Genomic DNA, 17,604 nt, shown 5'->3' with positions numbered 1-17,604 from the left:
TTTCCCTCCATATCAAACTTCTTGAGCATCTCCTTGATATATTTGGCTTGATTGATGAAGATGCCTCCTTCTGACTGTTTGATTTGTAGCCCGAGGAAGTAGTTCAGCTCTCCCATCATGCTCATCTCAAACTCACTCTGCATCAAATCAGCAAACTCTTCGCAGAGGCGATTGTTAGTAGTACCGAAAATGATATCATCAACATAAATCTGTACTAATAACATATCTTTATTTTGCTTTTTCAGAAATAATGTTGTGTCTACATTTCTCCTAGAGAATTCATGTTCTAATAGAAATTTGCTAAGCCTCTCATACCATGCTCTAGGTGCTTGTTTTAAGCCATAAAGTGCTTTGTTCAGTTTATATACATGATTAGGGTATTGATGATTTTCAAAACCAGGAGGTTGTTCTACATATACCTCCTCATTAATATACCCATTTAAAAATGCACTTTTTACATCCATTTGAAATAGTTTGAAGTCCTTAGAGCATACATATGCTAATAGTAGTCTAATCGCCTCAAGTCTAGCTACGGGAGCAAAGGTTTCATCAAAATCTATACCTTCTTCTTGATTATACCCCTTTGCTACTAGTCTAGCCTTATTCCTTATAACAATTCCATTTTCATCAAGTTTATTTTTATAAATCCATTTAGTACCAATAATTGGATATTCAGAAGGTCTCTCTACTAGATTCCACACTTTGTTTCTAGTAAATTGGTTTAGTTCTTCTTGCATTGCATTTATCCAATTTACATCATTTTCGGCTTCTTCTATATGTTTGGGCTCAAAGTGTGAAACAAAAGCTAGATGGTTATTCAAATTCCTAAGGGATGCTCTAGTCCTAACGGGTTGAGATGGATCATCTAGAATTAGTTCCTTAGGATGCCCATGAGCATACCTCCAAGCTTTAGTTAGCCCATGATCCACAATAGCCTCTTGGCTTGATGATTCTCCTTCAATCAACTTTTGATTATCATCTTGTAATCCCATCTCATCTATCTTTTCTTCAAGTATTTCAACATCATCATCAAAATTAACCTTCTTACTAGACGAGATGTCACTAGAGTCATCAAAAACAACATGTATAGATTCTTCTATAACTAAGGTTCTTTTATTAAAGACTCTATAGGCTTTACTAGTTGTAGAATAACCTAAGAATATTCCTTCATCAGATTTAGGATCAAATTTCCCTAGATTATCTTTCCCATTATTATGCACAAAACACCTACATCCAAAAACATGAAAATAATTAACCTTTGGTTTTCTATTTTTCCACAGTTCATAAGGTGTTTTCTTTATAATGGGTCTCAATAGAACTCTATTTAGTATGTGACAAGAGGTATTAATGGCTTCTCCCCAAAAGTACTTAGGGAGGTTACTTTCACATAACATAGTTCTAGCCATTTCCTCTAGTGTTCTATTCTTCCTTTCCACCACTCCATTTTGTTGTGGTGTCCTAGGTGCTGAGAAATTATGGGTTATCCTCTTCTTACTACAAAATTCATTAAATGACTGATTTTCGAATTCGGTACCATGGTCACTTCTAATGGCTATGACTGAAGACTCTCTAGCATTTGTTACTTCCTTATGGAACTTCTTAAACATAGAAAATGCTTGATCCTTATGCACTAGGAACATGACCCATATGTACCTAGAGTAATCATCTACTATAACTAGACCATATTTATTTCCACCTAGGCTTGTTGTTCAAGTTGGACCAAATAGGTCCATGTGTAATAATTCTAGAGGCCTAGAGGTAGAGACACATTTTATGGATTTAAAAGAGTTCCTAGATTGTTTGCCAAATTGACATGCTTCACATATTTTGTTCTTTTCAAATTTTAATTTTGGCAAACCTATCACGGAGTCTCTTTTAACTAGTTTAGTTATTGTGTCCATGCTTGCATGACCTAACTTACGGTGCCATAACCAACTAACATCATTATCTTTAGTTTCATTTACAACTAGACATTGGTTATGTTTTGCAAGATCTTCTAGGTCTACAACATATACATTTCCACGTCTAATTCCTTTAAAAACTAAACTATTGTCATTAGGTTTGTTATAATGCACAGTGATGGTTTAAACATAACATCATACCCTTTATCACATAATTGACTAATGCTTAATAGGTTATGCTTAAGACCATCAACATATCTAACATTATCAATAAAAGTAGAAGGGGTGATTTGAACTTTACCAATACCAATGATGTGACCTTGGTTGTTGTCTCCAAAAGTCACAGCACCTCCCTTCTTGGCTTCAAGGGTGAAAAATTGATCTTTATCACCCGTCATGTGCCTTGAGCAGCCACTATCCAAATACCAGCAGTTTTTGTTGACCTTGGCTGCAAGACACTCCTACACAAGCAAATCATGTCATCTTAGGTACCCAAGTTTTCTTGGGTCCTTCATGGTTAGTCAAGTTGGTTCCTTTTGGAACCCATACCCTTTTAATTTTCCTTTTTGTTTTACTTTTCCTATAGTCACATGCATTTGCCTTATGTCCTATAGTTCCACAACAAAAGCAGGTTATTTTCTTAGTTTTAGTTTCTCCAGCTTTAACAAAGAAGTTACTAAGAAGTTTTTGTTTATTTCTTGGTTTATACCCTAAACCCGCTTTATTAAATACTGCTCGTTGACTATTTAGTATCATGTTTAATTTTTCAGAACTATATGTAAATTTTTCAACTAAGGGTTTGTATTTGTTAAGTTCTTTAGTTAGTGTTTGATTTTCTGCTTTTAGATCATTAAGTTCTTTTGTAAGATCCTTATCTAAGGTTTGTTTATATTTTTTAAGTTCTGAAAATTTCTTAGTTAGTTTTTCATTATCTTTAGTTAAGGTGTTAGTCTTTTGAGTTAAAAGTTGGTTGCTTGTTTTAAGTTCTATATTTTCTTTGGTGATTAAATCCTTATCCTTAACTAATTTATCGTATTTATGTAGTATGATTGATTAGCTATTTTCAGTTCTTTATTCTTAAGATTTATAGCCTTATATTCTACCATTAATTCATTAAATGCATCATAAAGTTCATCAAAAGAAAAATCAGGATGCGTATCGAAAGTTACCTCGTTTTCATTGGCCATGAAGCAGAAATTGGCCTTCTCTTCTTGTTCATCATCTGATGAGGAGGATGATGAGTCGGAGTCGGATAGTGTTGTGACAAGAGCCTTCTTCTTCTTGTACTTACTCCCCTTCTTCAGTAAGGGGCACTCAGCTCTTATGTGACCCGGCTTCTTGCACTCGTAACACCCAATCCCCTCATTTTTCCTTTCCTTACCTTTGTCCTTGCGGTATGAATTCGAGGGGCCTCTCCTTTGATGATAGGACTTCTTGTGGTTGATGAATTTCTTGAACTTGCGCACAAGAAGAGCCTCACCATCATCTTCCTCATTCTCTTCTTCGTCACTGCTGCTACTGCAAGACAAGTCCTTGTTAGATGAAGTAGACTTAAGAGCTATTACCTTTTTCTTGTGGGAGGACTCCTCTTCGCTGTGTTGCTTCATGGTTAGCTCGTGAGTCATTAGGGATCCAAGGAGCTCTTCAAGTGGAAGCTTGTTCAAGTCTTTAGCTTCTTGGATTGCCGTCACCTTAGCTTCCCATGACCTTGGTAGGCAGCGAAGCATTTTCCTGACAAGATCACTGTTAGTATAGCTCTTGCCAAGGCTTTTTAGGCCATTGACAATGTCAGTAAACCTAGTGAACATGCTAGTGATTGCCTCATTAGAATCCATTTTAAATAGTTCATACTTATGAACCAATATATTAATTTTGGATTCTTTAACTTGATTCGTGCCCTCATGGGTCACTTCAAGTCTATCCCAAATCTTTTTTGCAGAGTTGCAAGTAGAGACCCTATTGAATTCATTTCTATCCAAGGCACAATAAAACACATTCATAGCTTTAGAGTTTAGTTGTGCCTTCCTCATGTCATGTTCATCCCAATCCTTTTCTAGTTTGGGTACCTTGACACCCTCTACATATATGGATGGGATGTATGGGCTATTTACTACAATGGTCCACATCTCATAGTCTTGGGCTTGGATGAATATTCTCATCCTAGCCTTCCAGTATGAGTAGTCGGATCCATTAAAGAAAGGGGGTCTTTGGGTGGACTGACCCTCAATGTGGGAAGATCCAAATGGGGTTGTCATTTTGATCTTTTAACTCTTGGGTGGAAGAGTTTAGGCTCTGATACCACTTGTTGCCCAGATAGACAACCCAAGAGGGGGGGTGAATTGGGTTTTTAAAATAATTTGAAAATTAAAACGATGTGGTTGATTAATTAAAAACTATTGCAAGTTATATAATTAATGTTAAGTGCTGTGAGTGATATGAGAGGAAGAAGAGGAGAGACAATCCAACACAAACACAGAGTTTTATAGTGGTTCGGAGCTAACCCTTGCTCCTACGTCCACTCCCCAAGTCGCACTTGGGAATTCACTATAACCCCCTTGGATTACAGTCGGTTGTTTTGCAAGCTCACAACCAAACTTGTTGTTTTACGAGCTCACAATGAACTCGGTCGGTTTTCCCAGGCTCACCGACTAGAACCGCCCTGATTGTTTTCCCGGGATCACAATCAAACCCTTACACACGTTGGTTTTAACTCGGCTCACCAACCAACCTCAATCCCCTTGATTCAATCCCCGATTGAACCAAGTAAATACAAGTTGTAGAAAGAAAATAGAAAATGAGCTTCTCAAAAAGCAGATGAAAACAATATGAACAATAAATGAAGTTAAGAAGCCTCAAATGCTTTTAGATTGGAGATGAGGAATGGCTTCTTAAACTTCTGGTCTCCTCTTGAAAGAGTAGTCGACTTGAATGCAGGAGAAGGAGGCTTTAATTGCTGGAAAGATGTAGTTGGATGCAGTAAATGCAGATCTTCCTCTTTTTCGTTGAAGAGCACGTTGCAGAGCTTGAATGCTTGATTAGTTGGAATGGAATGGTTGTTCCCTCTCTTGCTACAGTCCTCTGTGGCTATTTAAGCCAACCCCCACGGAAACTAGCCGTTAGACTGCTTTTTCTGCCCGTTCTGCACACTCTGCGCAGCCTGACAATATGACCGTTGGTGGGTTAGAGTCAACTCGCGCGATCAGGAGTCGACTCGGCTGTAGCGGGAGTCGACTCAAGCTTTTCCGGAGTCGACTCGGCGACTGTTCCAAATTTGAATTAAAGTTGCCTTCACGACTGGGAGTCGACTTGTCTTGACCCGGAGTCGACTCGCCAACTTCTGGAGCTGACTTGGCAATTTCGGAGTCGGCTCATCCACTGAAGTCCGTGGATCCAATTTTGAATTTTGTCCACTCGAGTCGACTCGACTGTCCTGGGAGTCGACTCGAATCTCAGAGCCCGAACTCCCGATCCTCTGTCTTTTGGCTCGTCCAGTCTTGGAGTCGACTCGAACTTCCTTGGAGTCGACCCGGCTCTCAGTTTCCGAAAGTTGGTCTTCTGCCTTTTGACGTGAAGCTGTCTTGGAGTCGACTCAAGCTGTCTGGGAGTCGACTCGAATCTCAGAGGCAGTAACTTGGTCTTCTGTCTGTTGATGGTCGCGGAGTCTCGGAGTCGACTCGTGCAATGCGGGAGTCGACTCGAATCTCAGAGTCCCAAAAATGCTCTCTGACTTTTTCCTTGTGTTCCGCTGAGAGTCGACTCATGCTTTCTTTGGAGTCGACTTGCCAACCATTGGAGTCGACTCGCGTTCCACTGGAGTCGACTCGAATCTCAGACCCGAAAACTGCTCTCTGACTTTTCTGCCTGTGTCTGCTTGGAGTCGACTCTTACTACCCTGGAGTCGACTCGAGCTCGTGCCAGTGAACTTGATACGCTTGGAGTCGACTCGTGAAACTCGGGAGTCGACTCGAGTCTCAGACTTTGGTTCAAACTGACTTCTTAACTTATCCAAAAATTATGAACCAAGTCTTGAACCACTTAGACAGGATTTTCACTGAAACACTCAATTGAATTCATTAGTAATTAAAAGATATACTCAAATGCTTTGAGCTCATCAAAATCAAATGGGGTTTTAATCAATCACTCCACAGATTTACAAAAAGAAGAAGAGAAGGATATTTCTATTTAGGCAAAATGAATTGATCTTGATCTATCTTTCTACTTGCCTAACTTTGATACATAATGTCCTAATACTTGTTAAAATATTCTTTATTTTGTATCGAAACTCAATATTAAATACAAAGATTCTGAAAGTGCTCGAATGTTATTGAAATATGTGTTTTCAATCTTAGTGATTTAAGATGAGCTACAATGTAGAAGATACATATCTCAAATTATAATTGTGAAAGCCTTCTTGGAAATTCTTATGAAAATTCAGAATCTGATTTTGTATAAAAGCTTAAACTTAACTTAAAAATGCTTATATCATTACATCTTTGTAACCTTAGTTATATGCTTCAATGATCACGTCATTCAGGAGAATAACTCAATATGATTTCTAAATGAAAATTTTAATATAAGAAAAACAGAATTAATTTTGACGCCTTGGTTGATTGTCTCGATACGCATCCGAAACATATCTTTTCTTATCCTTAAAGTGTACTAATATTGGTCTAAATGATGTGTCTTTCAATGATCTTAATTGCAAACAAATATTTTTAAATATATGATTTTATTTTGATATTAAAAAAGATTTATTGTGCTTCATGTATACATTGCTGAAAAACTATGATTAAGAAATTGAGTTCTATAAATATATATACTTCAATGATCATCTATATGTTTTTCTCTCCTACATTATTAAATACTTCCATCAATATATATATATATATATATATTATTAAGAGAGTGAATGATCTTAAGTCTAGAAACATTTCAGCTCACTCAAATGATTCTTAAAAGAAAGAAAATGTAAATGCTTTTGAAAGAATTTGAGCTTCAAATGAATCATTTTCTGATTAATATTTCAGTACATTTTCTCAAAAATTAAGAGGAAGCATAACTTGTTCTTGAAGGATTAAAAAGTGATTGCTATAAATTTTGAATAATTCTAGATCACTCTACTTTCTTGAGATCATAAAGTTTCAGTTTTATTCACGTTTATCATTAAAATCTGAAATTCAACAAAAGAAAAGAATGATTAAAGAAGAATACATCTTTTGAGGGGAAGCTTTAGATATTCAGTATCTTATCCTAAAGCTACTTTAATTTGATGCATACCTTGAATTTTATGGATTGATTTTGATGAACCTCCTTATATTGCAAGACTTGCTTTAATTATATAATAAGTTTATACTTTGAGATGAGTTCTATAAAAATTGTCTTATCTCAAACCTTGAGTCTTATGAAAATAAGCTGAAACTTATAGAGAATATATTTTCGAGATTGACAATTTTATTGAACATTATCTTCAAATTCTAAACTCTTAAATGGAATGATCAATTGAGGGGGAGAAAGAAAATTTCAGAAGAAGAAATTTTATGGAACTTAATCGCATAAATCTATAACTAAAGGAGAGAGAAAGAATTTATGATACACCTTGAGGCTTGTTATTTGGTTAATATATCTTATGCATAAATCATGAACCAAATTGCAATTCAAACAGTTGATCTTAAGAGCCTCTAACTTAATGAAAAAGGGGGAGAATAATGTGTTAAATCCATATTTTGGTATTTGTGCCCCAATGCTCTTATTATCATAAAAGAACTTTGAAGTCATTAAGAATTAATGATCCAACATGATGGTATGTTTTTCAAGTATATAAGTTTTGATCTTATACTCTGAAAATTAATTAAATTGCTCTCATGTTGATAAACAAGCTTTATATATTGGGCAAAAGATCTTAAATGAACAAGTTTTCATACTTATTATTGAAGAGAGGTTAGATTTTCATTCGTGCCTTCTTTGAATATCAGTCTTGATACTCCTTGAACTAACTTGAAAAAGATTCCACCTACACTTGATTTGAAAACTATCCTTGGAATCACATTCGATGTGCTCTCATCATAATTTGCTCTGAAATCATCTTAATTGGCTCTGATCTATGCTAATTAATCTTGTTCTGACATTATTGCCTTGAGTTATATGATTCATATTCTTGCAATAATTTGACATGCATTAACTGAAAATCAGAGTACTATAAAAAAATATATATATATATATTTGAGTACCATTATCTTTGTGCTTAATGTTTCATTATCTTACAACCTTTTTGATGTTGTCAAAAAGGGGGAGAAATATCTGAGTATATGCTCATAAATGCTTTATGTGTTGATTATGTTAAGATTAAATCTAAAGCATTATCATGAAGTATATTTTAAAGATATATAATTGCTACTTCATGCAACTTAGCTATGCATTACTTCTAGAACACAATATATTGCATATACTCCAAGTTTTGTCATCATCAAAAAGGGGGAGACTGATGACCCAAAGATTGATTTAAAGATTGATTTTGATGATCACAAAACCTTGAAGTATAAATACTAATGTTTGTGTTGCAAGGAGAAAGAATTTATTTTGCAAGGAACATAGCAAGATTGGAAGAATACAAGAAGGCCTCCAAAGCTCTCAAGAAAAGTTGGAAGAAAGCTACAATTTATGGCCCAAGCTTCAAGTTTAAAGAATTCAAGTTGGAGGAGCAAATTTAAAGAAAAATTCAAAAGAATAGTCCTCGAGTCGACTCCGGAAAGTTTAGAGTCGACTCTGGCACTCTAGAGTTTCAAGAAACAGTACTCGAGTCGACTCCGATACTCTACGAGTCGACTCCGACTGAGAACAAACAAAAAAAACAGAGAGTTGATTTTCAGCGCTACAGTGATCTCGAGTCGACTCCAACTTCAGTGCTACAGTGCGGAGTCGACTCCCAGCTACAGTGCCGGCAGACTACTATTCACGAGTCGACTCCTGCTTCAGCCGAGTCGACTCCTGCTTCAGCCGAGTCGACTCTAGCACGCTGGAAGGCATAACGGCTAGTTTTTTCTTGATTCCAACGGCTCTATTTTTGTCTCTAACGGCTAGATTTTTGTTTCCACTCCCTCTAAAGCTATAAAATCAAGAGGAGAGCTAGGGAAGAGGGTATGGAAGTGGGAAAGAACATTTTAGGGAAGAGATTTCAAAGAGATTACAAGGGAAATCTTCCATAAGCACAAAAGGGCCATTCAAAGTAAAATAGAGAGAAGAAGAGCATCCAAGTGAATCTCAAAGCTTCCTCTCCATCCGTGTGCTGCCTCGGTGATCTTCTACTTCGTGCCAAATCAGAAGAGGGTCAAGTAAAGAAGAAGCCGAGCTCCTTCATCTTCAAAACTCGTTTGAGGGCTTCTCTTTACTCTACTTGTTTACATTGCTATATTTGCTTGTTTAAGAAGCTTGTATTTGTTTTAAATTCTTAGTCTAATATCTTGTAACTTGATTCAATCAAGGGATTGAATCAAGGGGTTAAGGTTTGTTGGTGAGCCAAAGGAAAAACCAACGGTGTAAAGGTTTGTTGGTGAGCCAAAGGGAAAACCAACGTTGTAAGGTTGTAGTTGGTGAGCCTTTGGGGAAAACCAACTGGGTTGATTGTGAACTCGAAAAACAATCGTAGTAAGGTTGTGGTTGGTGAGCCTTTGGGAAAACCAACTGGGTTGGATTGTGAGCCCGTGAAAACAATCGGTAGGTTCTAGTCGGTGAGCCTGTGAAAACCGACCGAGTTCGTTGTGATCTCGCAAAACAACAAGTTGGGTTGTGAGCTTGTAAAACAACCGGCTGTAATCTGAGGGATTATAGTAAAATTCCCAAGAGGTCTTGGGGATAGGGCTGTTAACGAGCCGAGCCGAGCCCGAGCCTGGGAAAGCTCGGCTCGGCTCGTTTCACATTAGCTCGGGCTCGGGCTCGGGCTCGGTAACGAGCTCTGTATTGGGCTCGGGCTCGGGCTCGCTTGGTAAAGCAAAGGCTCGGGCTCGAGCTCGTAAAGCTCGTTTCAATTACGAGCTCCTGAACGAGCCCGAGCTCGGGCTCGGGCTCGGGCTCGGTACGAGCTCGGTGGTCTGTTTTTTGTTTCCTTGAAACAGGCATTCACTGTATGTGCATAGAACTCACTGTATGTGCATTTATAGTTCATTCAAGTTCATTATACAGAGAGGAAAACAAATTTTAAAACAATGAATATGGATAAAAAGTTTGCTGTTGCTCTAACATCAACACAAGAGCACTAGCACATCAATCAGCAGTTTTATAGCCTGCTGACTTTACTCCTGGGTAGATTTCAAGATGCCAATCCCATGCCAAGTTCATGCCAATCTGGCTGACAGTTGCAGAAGCAGCATAGCTCACCTGGTGCTATTATCACCGATTCCTCTTTGGCCAGCTTATTGCAGAGGTCAACATCATCATTGATGTCCTCCAAATGAGACAAATTCAGCTTTACCTGCAAGGAATATCATCAGCCTGCAAAACTATCTTTTTGAAGGAAATCAGACTACAAAACTTTCAAGTACAATAACAGTGTCCTAGAATTTGCCTCACCATCACAAACATGGAGCCCTCTGGTTTATGGGGACAAGTAATGCACCCAATCTCCTTTATTTTCTCGTAGTATATGTCTGCTGTTTGCCTTAATATATCTATGATCTTATTAAAGAAAACATCCTTTGTGAACTCAAGGATATGAGGAATCGCCCCCTGATAGAGTCAAATGGTAACCCAGGTCAAATCACACAACACCAAAATCAAAGAACAAAGAAACCAAAGAAGTGGAATCATTTTCAGCAAACAGTAATCATCCTGGAACTTTTTTTTTGAAGGAAAACCATCCTGGGACTTGATGAATTCATATAGTAACTTGAACATATTGCGTATGGAGTATCATATATGATGTCAGGAGGAGAAAAATATTTGCACAGTTGATAAGAATCTTAATCATTTAACATCCAATACACCCATTATAAGAATATATAATTGGAGTTCCTCTTACCTTATATTGACAGGAAAAAATAGCTAAGAAAAGCATGTTTTGTGGGCATTGTGAAGCTGACTCAACTAGTTCACTGTCAAACTAAATCACACGAAGATGCAAAATAAATCGATACAAAATTAACCTTATTACAGCTACATCCTGCATGAATGAGAAAGAAAAAATAAAACTTTTTTCTTGCCTTGCAACAGCTGCGACCTCTGGAATACCAAAACAGGAACAAGATTTTCAAACAGGTAGTGCATGTAATTGATCATTTTTTTCTCAAGTAGTGCACCAAGTCGTTGATTAGAATCGGATATGCTCAAGCATTTGCATCTATTAAGAAGATGTCTGGTACTGACCTGGATAAAGTGAGACATGCAAGAAAGGGCAACACTGTGAATCACCTTTGTTTCTTTTAGAACACCATTGGGATGGAGATCAAGGTGTTAAGATCAATCAAGGTGAAGCCAAATTGTTACATGGAGAAGAAAAGGATACAACTCACCAGGGCAGAAATACTTATCTGGAAGCTTCTCAAAGGGTGTTCTATCATTGTATATGTAACTGCACATAATTTAGAAACAAATCACAGTTAAAAGACATCTGAATGCATTAGTACTGAATGCAGTATCAGTAAAATAAAGCTGAGGAGAATGGAGAACCTCGGGGCGGCGGCAGGAGCTTGTTGCAGGGGTGACAGCACTCAACAGCATAGAAATAATTGATGCTTCAGTGAGCATATGATGTAACAATTAACAAAAGATAAAGAGCATATGATGTAACAGTCAAACAGGGACAGCAGCAAAACAAACAAAATAAAACACAAAAACTACATGAGTACATGACAAAATATCGTTCATCCTCAACAAACTAAAAAACATCCCATACAAATCAAGTTCTACAAAAGAGTTCAAGAAACACAATAAACATAATAAATCTCAAGTTCTCAAGTAGTCTCGTTTAGGCCAGTCTCGGTGTTCCATTGCGTAAACTCTTCATCAACCTGCAAATTAAACAAGAAACCAGAAATTATAAATTGAAAAACTAACTACTAAAAGATATATTAAATACTATAAATGATACTTACATTTGATGACTGCTCCAATCCAAGCTCTTGACGCAACCAATCTCCAGTACAAATCAAAGCTTGTACAGTCTCAGGCTTCAAAGAGCTACGATATTGATCAAGCACTCTACCTCCAGCACTAAATGCAGCCTCTGAAGCAACAGTAGTAATAGGAATGGATAGTATGTCCCGAGCCATTTTTGATAGATAGCGAAATTTTAAAGTGTTGGCTTTCCACCAATTTAAAGCATCAAACTTGTCATAGTCTTCATCACTAGGCTTGAAAATATCTTCTTCTAGATACATGTCCAACTCAGTTTTGTTTGAAGGAATAGCATTCCTATGTTGTTGAGCCCACATATGAAACCGATGATTAGCCCTTCTTTTTTTTTGCAGTTTGGAAGAGATACTTGGGATATTGCTAGCATCAACATCTATTTGTCCATCTGAAGATACATATTCCTTGTAGAGCATATCTAAAGCTTCATGAACATCATCAATATGGCGTTGAAAAACATCCTCACCATAAATTTGTGGAAAACAAAATACAATGAGCTGCATTTTATAGCGAGGATCCAAAACTGCTCCAATTGCCATTAGTAAGTTACAGTCTCCCCAATACTTCTCAAATTTTTCATTCATTCTTCGAGTCATGCGCACCACAAAATCTCTAGTATCAAAGGACATTTCATTTAATTTCTCCTTCACTCTCCAAATTTCATTAAGGAACAAATTTGAAGTTGGATATCGACGTCCTGAGAACACTTCTGTGACTTCATTAAAAATTTCCAAAAATTTTGAAACCTCTGTAGCTCGTATCCAGTCCTCCTCGGATGGTAACCATTTATAGTTGGAGTCTCTTTCCTTGTACATTGGAAACACCGGTTTGAACTCCAATGCCGACTCTAGCATTTCATATGTTGAGTTCCATCGAGTAGGCACATCAAGTTGAAGAATTTTAGAGGTTGACAACTTCAACTGTTTAACAATTTCAGTAAACTTATGAAGTCGTGAAGGAGACATCTTCAGATATTTCACACTTTCGCGGATATTCTCAATTACATCCCGTATTTCTGCTAAACCATCTTGTACCATTAGGTTCAAAACATGTGCACAACAGCGAACATGAAATATTTTTCCACTGAAGTAAAGCTTTCCTTTGATTGCAAAATTATCCCTCAAGACTTTAACTGCTGTGTCATTCGAAGATGCATTGTCTAACGTAATAGTGGAAACCTTATCTTCAATCTCCCATTCAGTTAGACACTGAAGAATACAATCAGCAATAGCAATTCCCGTGTGGGGAGGTGCTAAGCTACAAAAATTTAAAATTCTCTTTTGCAACTTCCATTCAGAATCTAAGAAATGTCCAGTGATACAAATGTACCCTATTGTTTGATTTGAGGTCCATAGATCAGTCGTTAAGCTAATTCTATCAACATTTCTTAACATTGACCTCAACTTTTGCTTCTCAATTGCAAACATTTTCATGCAGTCATTTCTCAAAGTAACCCGCTTTATTAGCTCAAATTTTGGGTTAAGAGCTTTACAGAATAAAACAAAGAACTGATGTTCCACCATCCTAAAAGGATACTCATGCACTATAAACATCTTTGCAAGAATCTCTCTTATCTTGTCTTTGTCATACTTGTAAGTTGCTAGCATTGCATGACCTTGAGTAACATCAAACGACAATAAGCTTTGTTTTAACTCTTTGTCTTCGCTAGACTTAGAAAGTTTTCGAGGCATGCAAGCATTTAAATGTCTTTTGAGATGAGTTGTGGCACCCCCCTTCTTCCATGCCAATTTAGCACTGCAATAATTGCATTTTGCCTTTGTGTTGCCATCTACTGTTACGATATCAAATTCAGTCCACACCTCAGATCTCTTCCTCCTATTTGGGTCATCCGAAGATTGTTCTGTATCCATTTTTTCCATTTCATCCATTGCATCATCTTTATCAATAATATTTTCCAATTCAACAAGTTCATTTGCACTATAAGCTGTAGAGGCATGTTGATCGAATTCATGTTGGCCTGACATTTCTTGAAAAATATAAACAACCAATCAAATTACATATTTAGTACATAAGCATGCCATACTGCCATACAATTATACAAAGCCTATAAAACAGTGATTCGCATCAATAAACTCAGGATTCGCATCACAAAGTCTATAAAACAGTGATTGCAAATGGATGCTTCAACCTTGGTGCACCTTGCAAATGGAACAGTCTTCCATCACAAATTGGCATCCCGCAACGGAGAAGCATTACAGTTCTCATCCCCTAACACCTCCATCTTCCCCTCTGAGCTAACCATCACCCCCTCCATCCTCCTATGCTCCACATCCCCCACTCTCCACATCTGCCTCCTTCCAACTGGGGCAGATGAACAAGGATGAAGGGAAGAAAGGGGTAGAGCAGAGATGGATAGCCTCTGGGCAGCCTGGACAAACAACTTGAGAGTGGGGGCAAAAACCAGCTCAAGCAGCTGGATGGAGGAGGCAGAGTGAATAAGGAACTGGAGGATGGTGGAGCCCTAATCACGAAAATGTTGTGGCACTTTATCACCTAGTGGATATTCTGAATGTGCCCATAATTACCAAGGTTGAAGCATCCATTTGCAAGGTTTCCCGGAGTAGTGCACTTGGTAGCAATAGAAAAACCCAAGTCTATTTGAACTCACCAGCAAGTCGGGGTCGGCCGGTCGCCGGTCGGGGGTCGCCGGTCGGAGTCGGGGAAGATCCGGGAGGAGCAAGTCGAGGGATCGACTGATCGAGTCATCGTCTCGTCGAGGTCCAGCCGTCCAGTCGTCCAGATGAGAAGAAGGAGGGCCGGAGGGGTTCGGAGGAGAAGGAGGGCCGGAGGCGTTCGGAGGAGGAGGGCCGGAGGGGTTCGGAGGAGAAGGAGGGCCGGAGGCGTTCGGAGGAGAAGGAGGGCCGGAGCCGGAGGGGTTCGGAGGAGAAGGAGGGCCGGAGGGGTTCGGCGGCGCGGCGTGCGGGCGAAGGGAGGCGGAGCGCGGCGGGACTTGGGAGTCGACTGTCGAGTGGGAGTCTGGGAGAGGCCGAAATCGGGATTCGGGGGAGGAGTCTGGGAGTTGTCTGTCGAGTGGGAGAGGCGGCCGAGACGAGAGGGAGACAGGAGGAGACTAGGGCATCGCGAGCTGATGAGCATCAGAGCATGAGTGGTGGTGATCACGATCTGGGTTGATGGACGGTGGGGGCTGGTCCGGCTGGAGAGTGGGCCGGCCGGATGGGCCCATGGCCATGGGAGACTAAATGACTAATCAGCATTCAGCTAAAGGCCCAAGCTCGTTTGGGCTCGTGAGCTGCTCGGGCTCGAGCTCGGGCTCAAGCTCGGATGTAAACGAGCCTCATATTAGGCTCGGGCTCGGGCTCGTTTGACTAACGAGCCGAGCCCGAGCCGAGCTTTTACCGAGCCGAGCCCGAGCCGAGCCCGAGCAGCTCGGCTCGTTAACAGCCCTACTTGGGGAGTGGATGTAGGTGCTGGGATGCACCGAACCACTATACTTTTGTTGTGTTTGTGATGCTCTTTGTTATCTAACTTCCTCACTCACTTACTTACTTAGATACATTGCTTGCTTGACTCTCCTCCGTGCATCCTTTAGTTGCAAGCATATTCAATTTACTTAATCAAGTCTCATTCAATATAACAGCATTAAGACTCATTGTATTGAATTGCTTACTTGGGTAAACTTAGACTAATCTTTTATTGAGTCCGCTGCTTAATAGTAGAATAGATTAGAATCATACTCTTGATAAGTTTAAATTCCACTATGCATCCATACAACTTAGCTTAATTAACTCTAAAAGATTAGAAGTAGTTGAAAAGTTTTTAAAAGACCCAATTCACCCCCCCTCTTGGGTTGTCACCTTGGGCAACAATGGGAGTCTAGTTACATATTCCAATATTTAGAAATACCAAAAGACACTTAAGAAAATGAAACTATGTGCTGAAAAAAGACCAAATTAAATGCACATCGCTGGGCGCTCCGAGTCCAGACGTGCTGTAGTAAAAATGCCATAACTTTCTCTAAGGATCTTCAAATGGCACGAGATCAGGTGCGTTGGAAACTACAGGCGTAGAGCTTTCCAATAGTATATAGAATGCTGGCTGATTAATCATATATTATTTTCAGAATTAATTTAAATCCAACTCTGTCATGCTGCCATGATCAAAGGATGACTCACTAAACACATGAGTCGACTCATGAAAGCAATGTGTCGACCCCCGTTACACATGAGGCGACTTATGAAAGTAAGAAGTCGACCCTCGCTACACATGGGTCGACTCATGAAAGCTGTGAGACACGGGCTGAAGTCGGCAGCCCCTGCCGACTTCAGTCCCGTTCCTTTTTTTTGGGAAGACCGGAACAGAGGATCGCGATTGCGATCCTCTCCGGCTCTTCCGGGGTCGGTCGGGGCGAGGATGCCGCAAGTCCCGCGGCACCCCCCCTCCAGCTAATCCGCGGCCGAACCGCGGCCGCGGATTTCGCTCGGCCGCCGCGATCTTCGCGGCGGAGAGCCATCACGAGGGGGGTGATAAAAACCCCCCAAGCCCTCCTCCCTAGGGCACCTCCGAGCTCCTCCTCTTCCCTCCTTTCCTCCTCCTCTCCTTGGTGACCGGCTTGCCTTCCCGACCGAGCGCCATCCGGATCCCCCTCGCGGCCATCCCCTGTTCTGAGATCCGCCCCCCTCGGTTCCGAGCGCCGCCGCCGTTGCTAGCTGCCGGACCGAGCTGAGACCTTGCTCCGCCGCCTCTGCCACCGCCGGTAAGCCCTCCTCCTTGCCTTCGTTCTATTGCCAAAAGCATCGATTTTTTTCTCTCTGTTTCAGCCCCAGCAACCGAGATCATCTCGGTTGCTTCTCCTCCCCGTTGGCCACTGCAACGGCCGCCGGCCGCCATGGCGGCCGGCTGGCCATCGACCGAGGGGTGGCCTCCGGCCACCCCGCCGCCCCCTTCCTCTTCCGCTCTCCCTCGCGGTTTTCCCCTGCCGTGGGGGGGACGTTAGGGAAGAAGAAGGCCCATGTGGGCCGAGCTGGGCCAAGGCCCAGTTCACTGTGGGCCCAACATGGGCCCAGTTGGAACCGGAAAAATAAAAATAAAAATAAAAATAAAAATAAATAAAGATGAAATCCTGTCCAGATCCGAAATCCAGTTCAGATCCGAAATCAGAACCCGAACCTGAAACCCGAACCCGTTTAGCCAATAAATGAAATTTTGCAGATAAGCCATTGACAGTATATTATTTTACAAAAGGGTATTCTGTAACTTATGTTTGGTCCCTATAAGAAAAAAATATTACATAAAGGTCCCCAACTATATTTATTTAGTCCACTCAAGCTTTATAGAATAGTACCCTGTAAATTAAGTATTAGTCCCTGCAATAAATTTTATTGCATAAATGAACCAATTAGAAGCCAACCTTGGGGGCCCTATTTAGCTGGGTCTATGCGGGCCCATTGGGCCGTGTTCGATATGGGCCCTATCGGGCCATGCCCATTATGGGCCAACTCTGGGCCCTGTTGGGCTGTGTCCAATAGAATTATTTTTGGATTTTGCTTAGTTCTGAAATTAACAAGGAATTAATTAAATTTAAACAGGTGAACCTGATCCGCCT

At 40.1% G+C, this 17,604-nt stretch overlaps 1 protein-coding gene across 1 annotated transcript; it reads right to left on the bottom strand.

The window, feature by feature from the left end:
* Positions 1 to 11,733: 11,733 nt before the first annotated feature.
* On the bottom strand, positions 11,734 to 13,873 carry LOC149752834 (zinc finger BED domain-containing protein RICESLEEPER 2-like). Its single transcript, XM_089925320.1, has 2 exons — positions 11,984 to 13,873; positions 11,734 to 11,899 (listed from the first exon to the last, which is right to left on the bottom strand). The coding sequence occupies exons 1-2, from the start codon at positions 13,709 to 13,711 to the stop codon at positions 11,843 to 11,845; spliced, it is 1,785 nt and encodes a 594-aa protein (XP_089781446.1). The 5' UTR covers positions 13,712 to 13,873; the 3' UTR covers positions 11,734 to 11,842.
* Between the last annotated feature and the right edge of the window lie 3,731 nt (positions 13,874 to 17,604).

The sequence above is a fragment of the Phoenix dactylifera genome, chromosome 9 (assembly GCF_051530095.1).
Source record: "Phoenix dactylifera cultivar Ajwa chromosome 9, Ajwa_hap1_PhDact_Kaust_v1.1, whole genome shotgun sequence".
Lineage (NCBI taxonomy): Eukaryota > Viridiplantae > Streptophyta > Magnoliopsida > Arecales > Arecaceae > Phoenix > Phoenix dactylifera.
The sequence above is the reverse complement of the archived record's forward strand: the minus strand, read 5'-3'. Positions and strand labels throughout refer to the sequence as shown.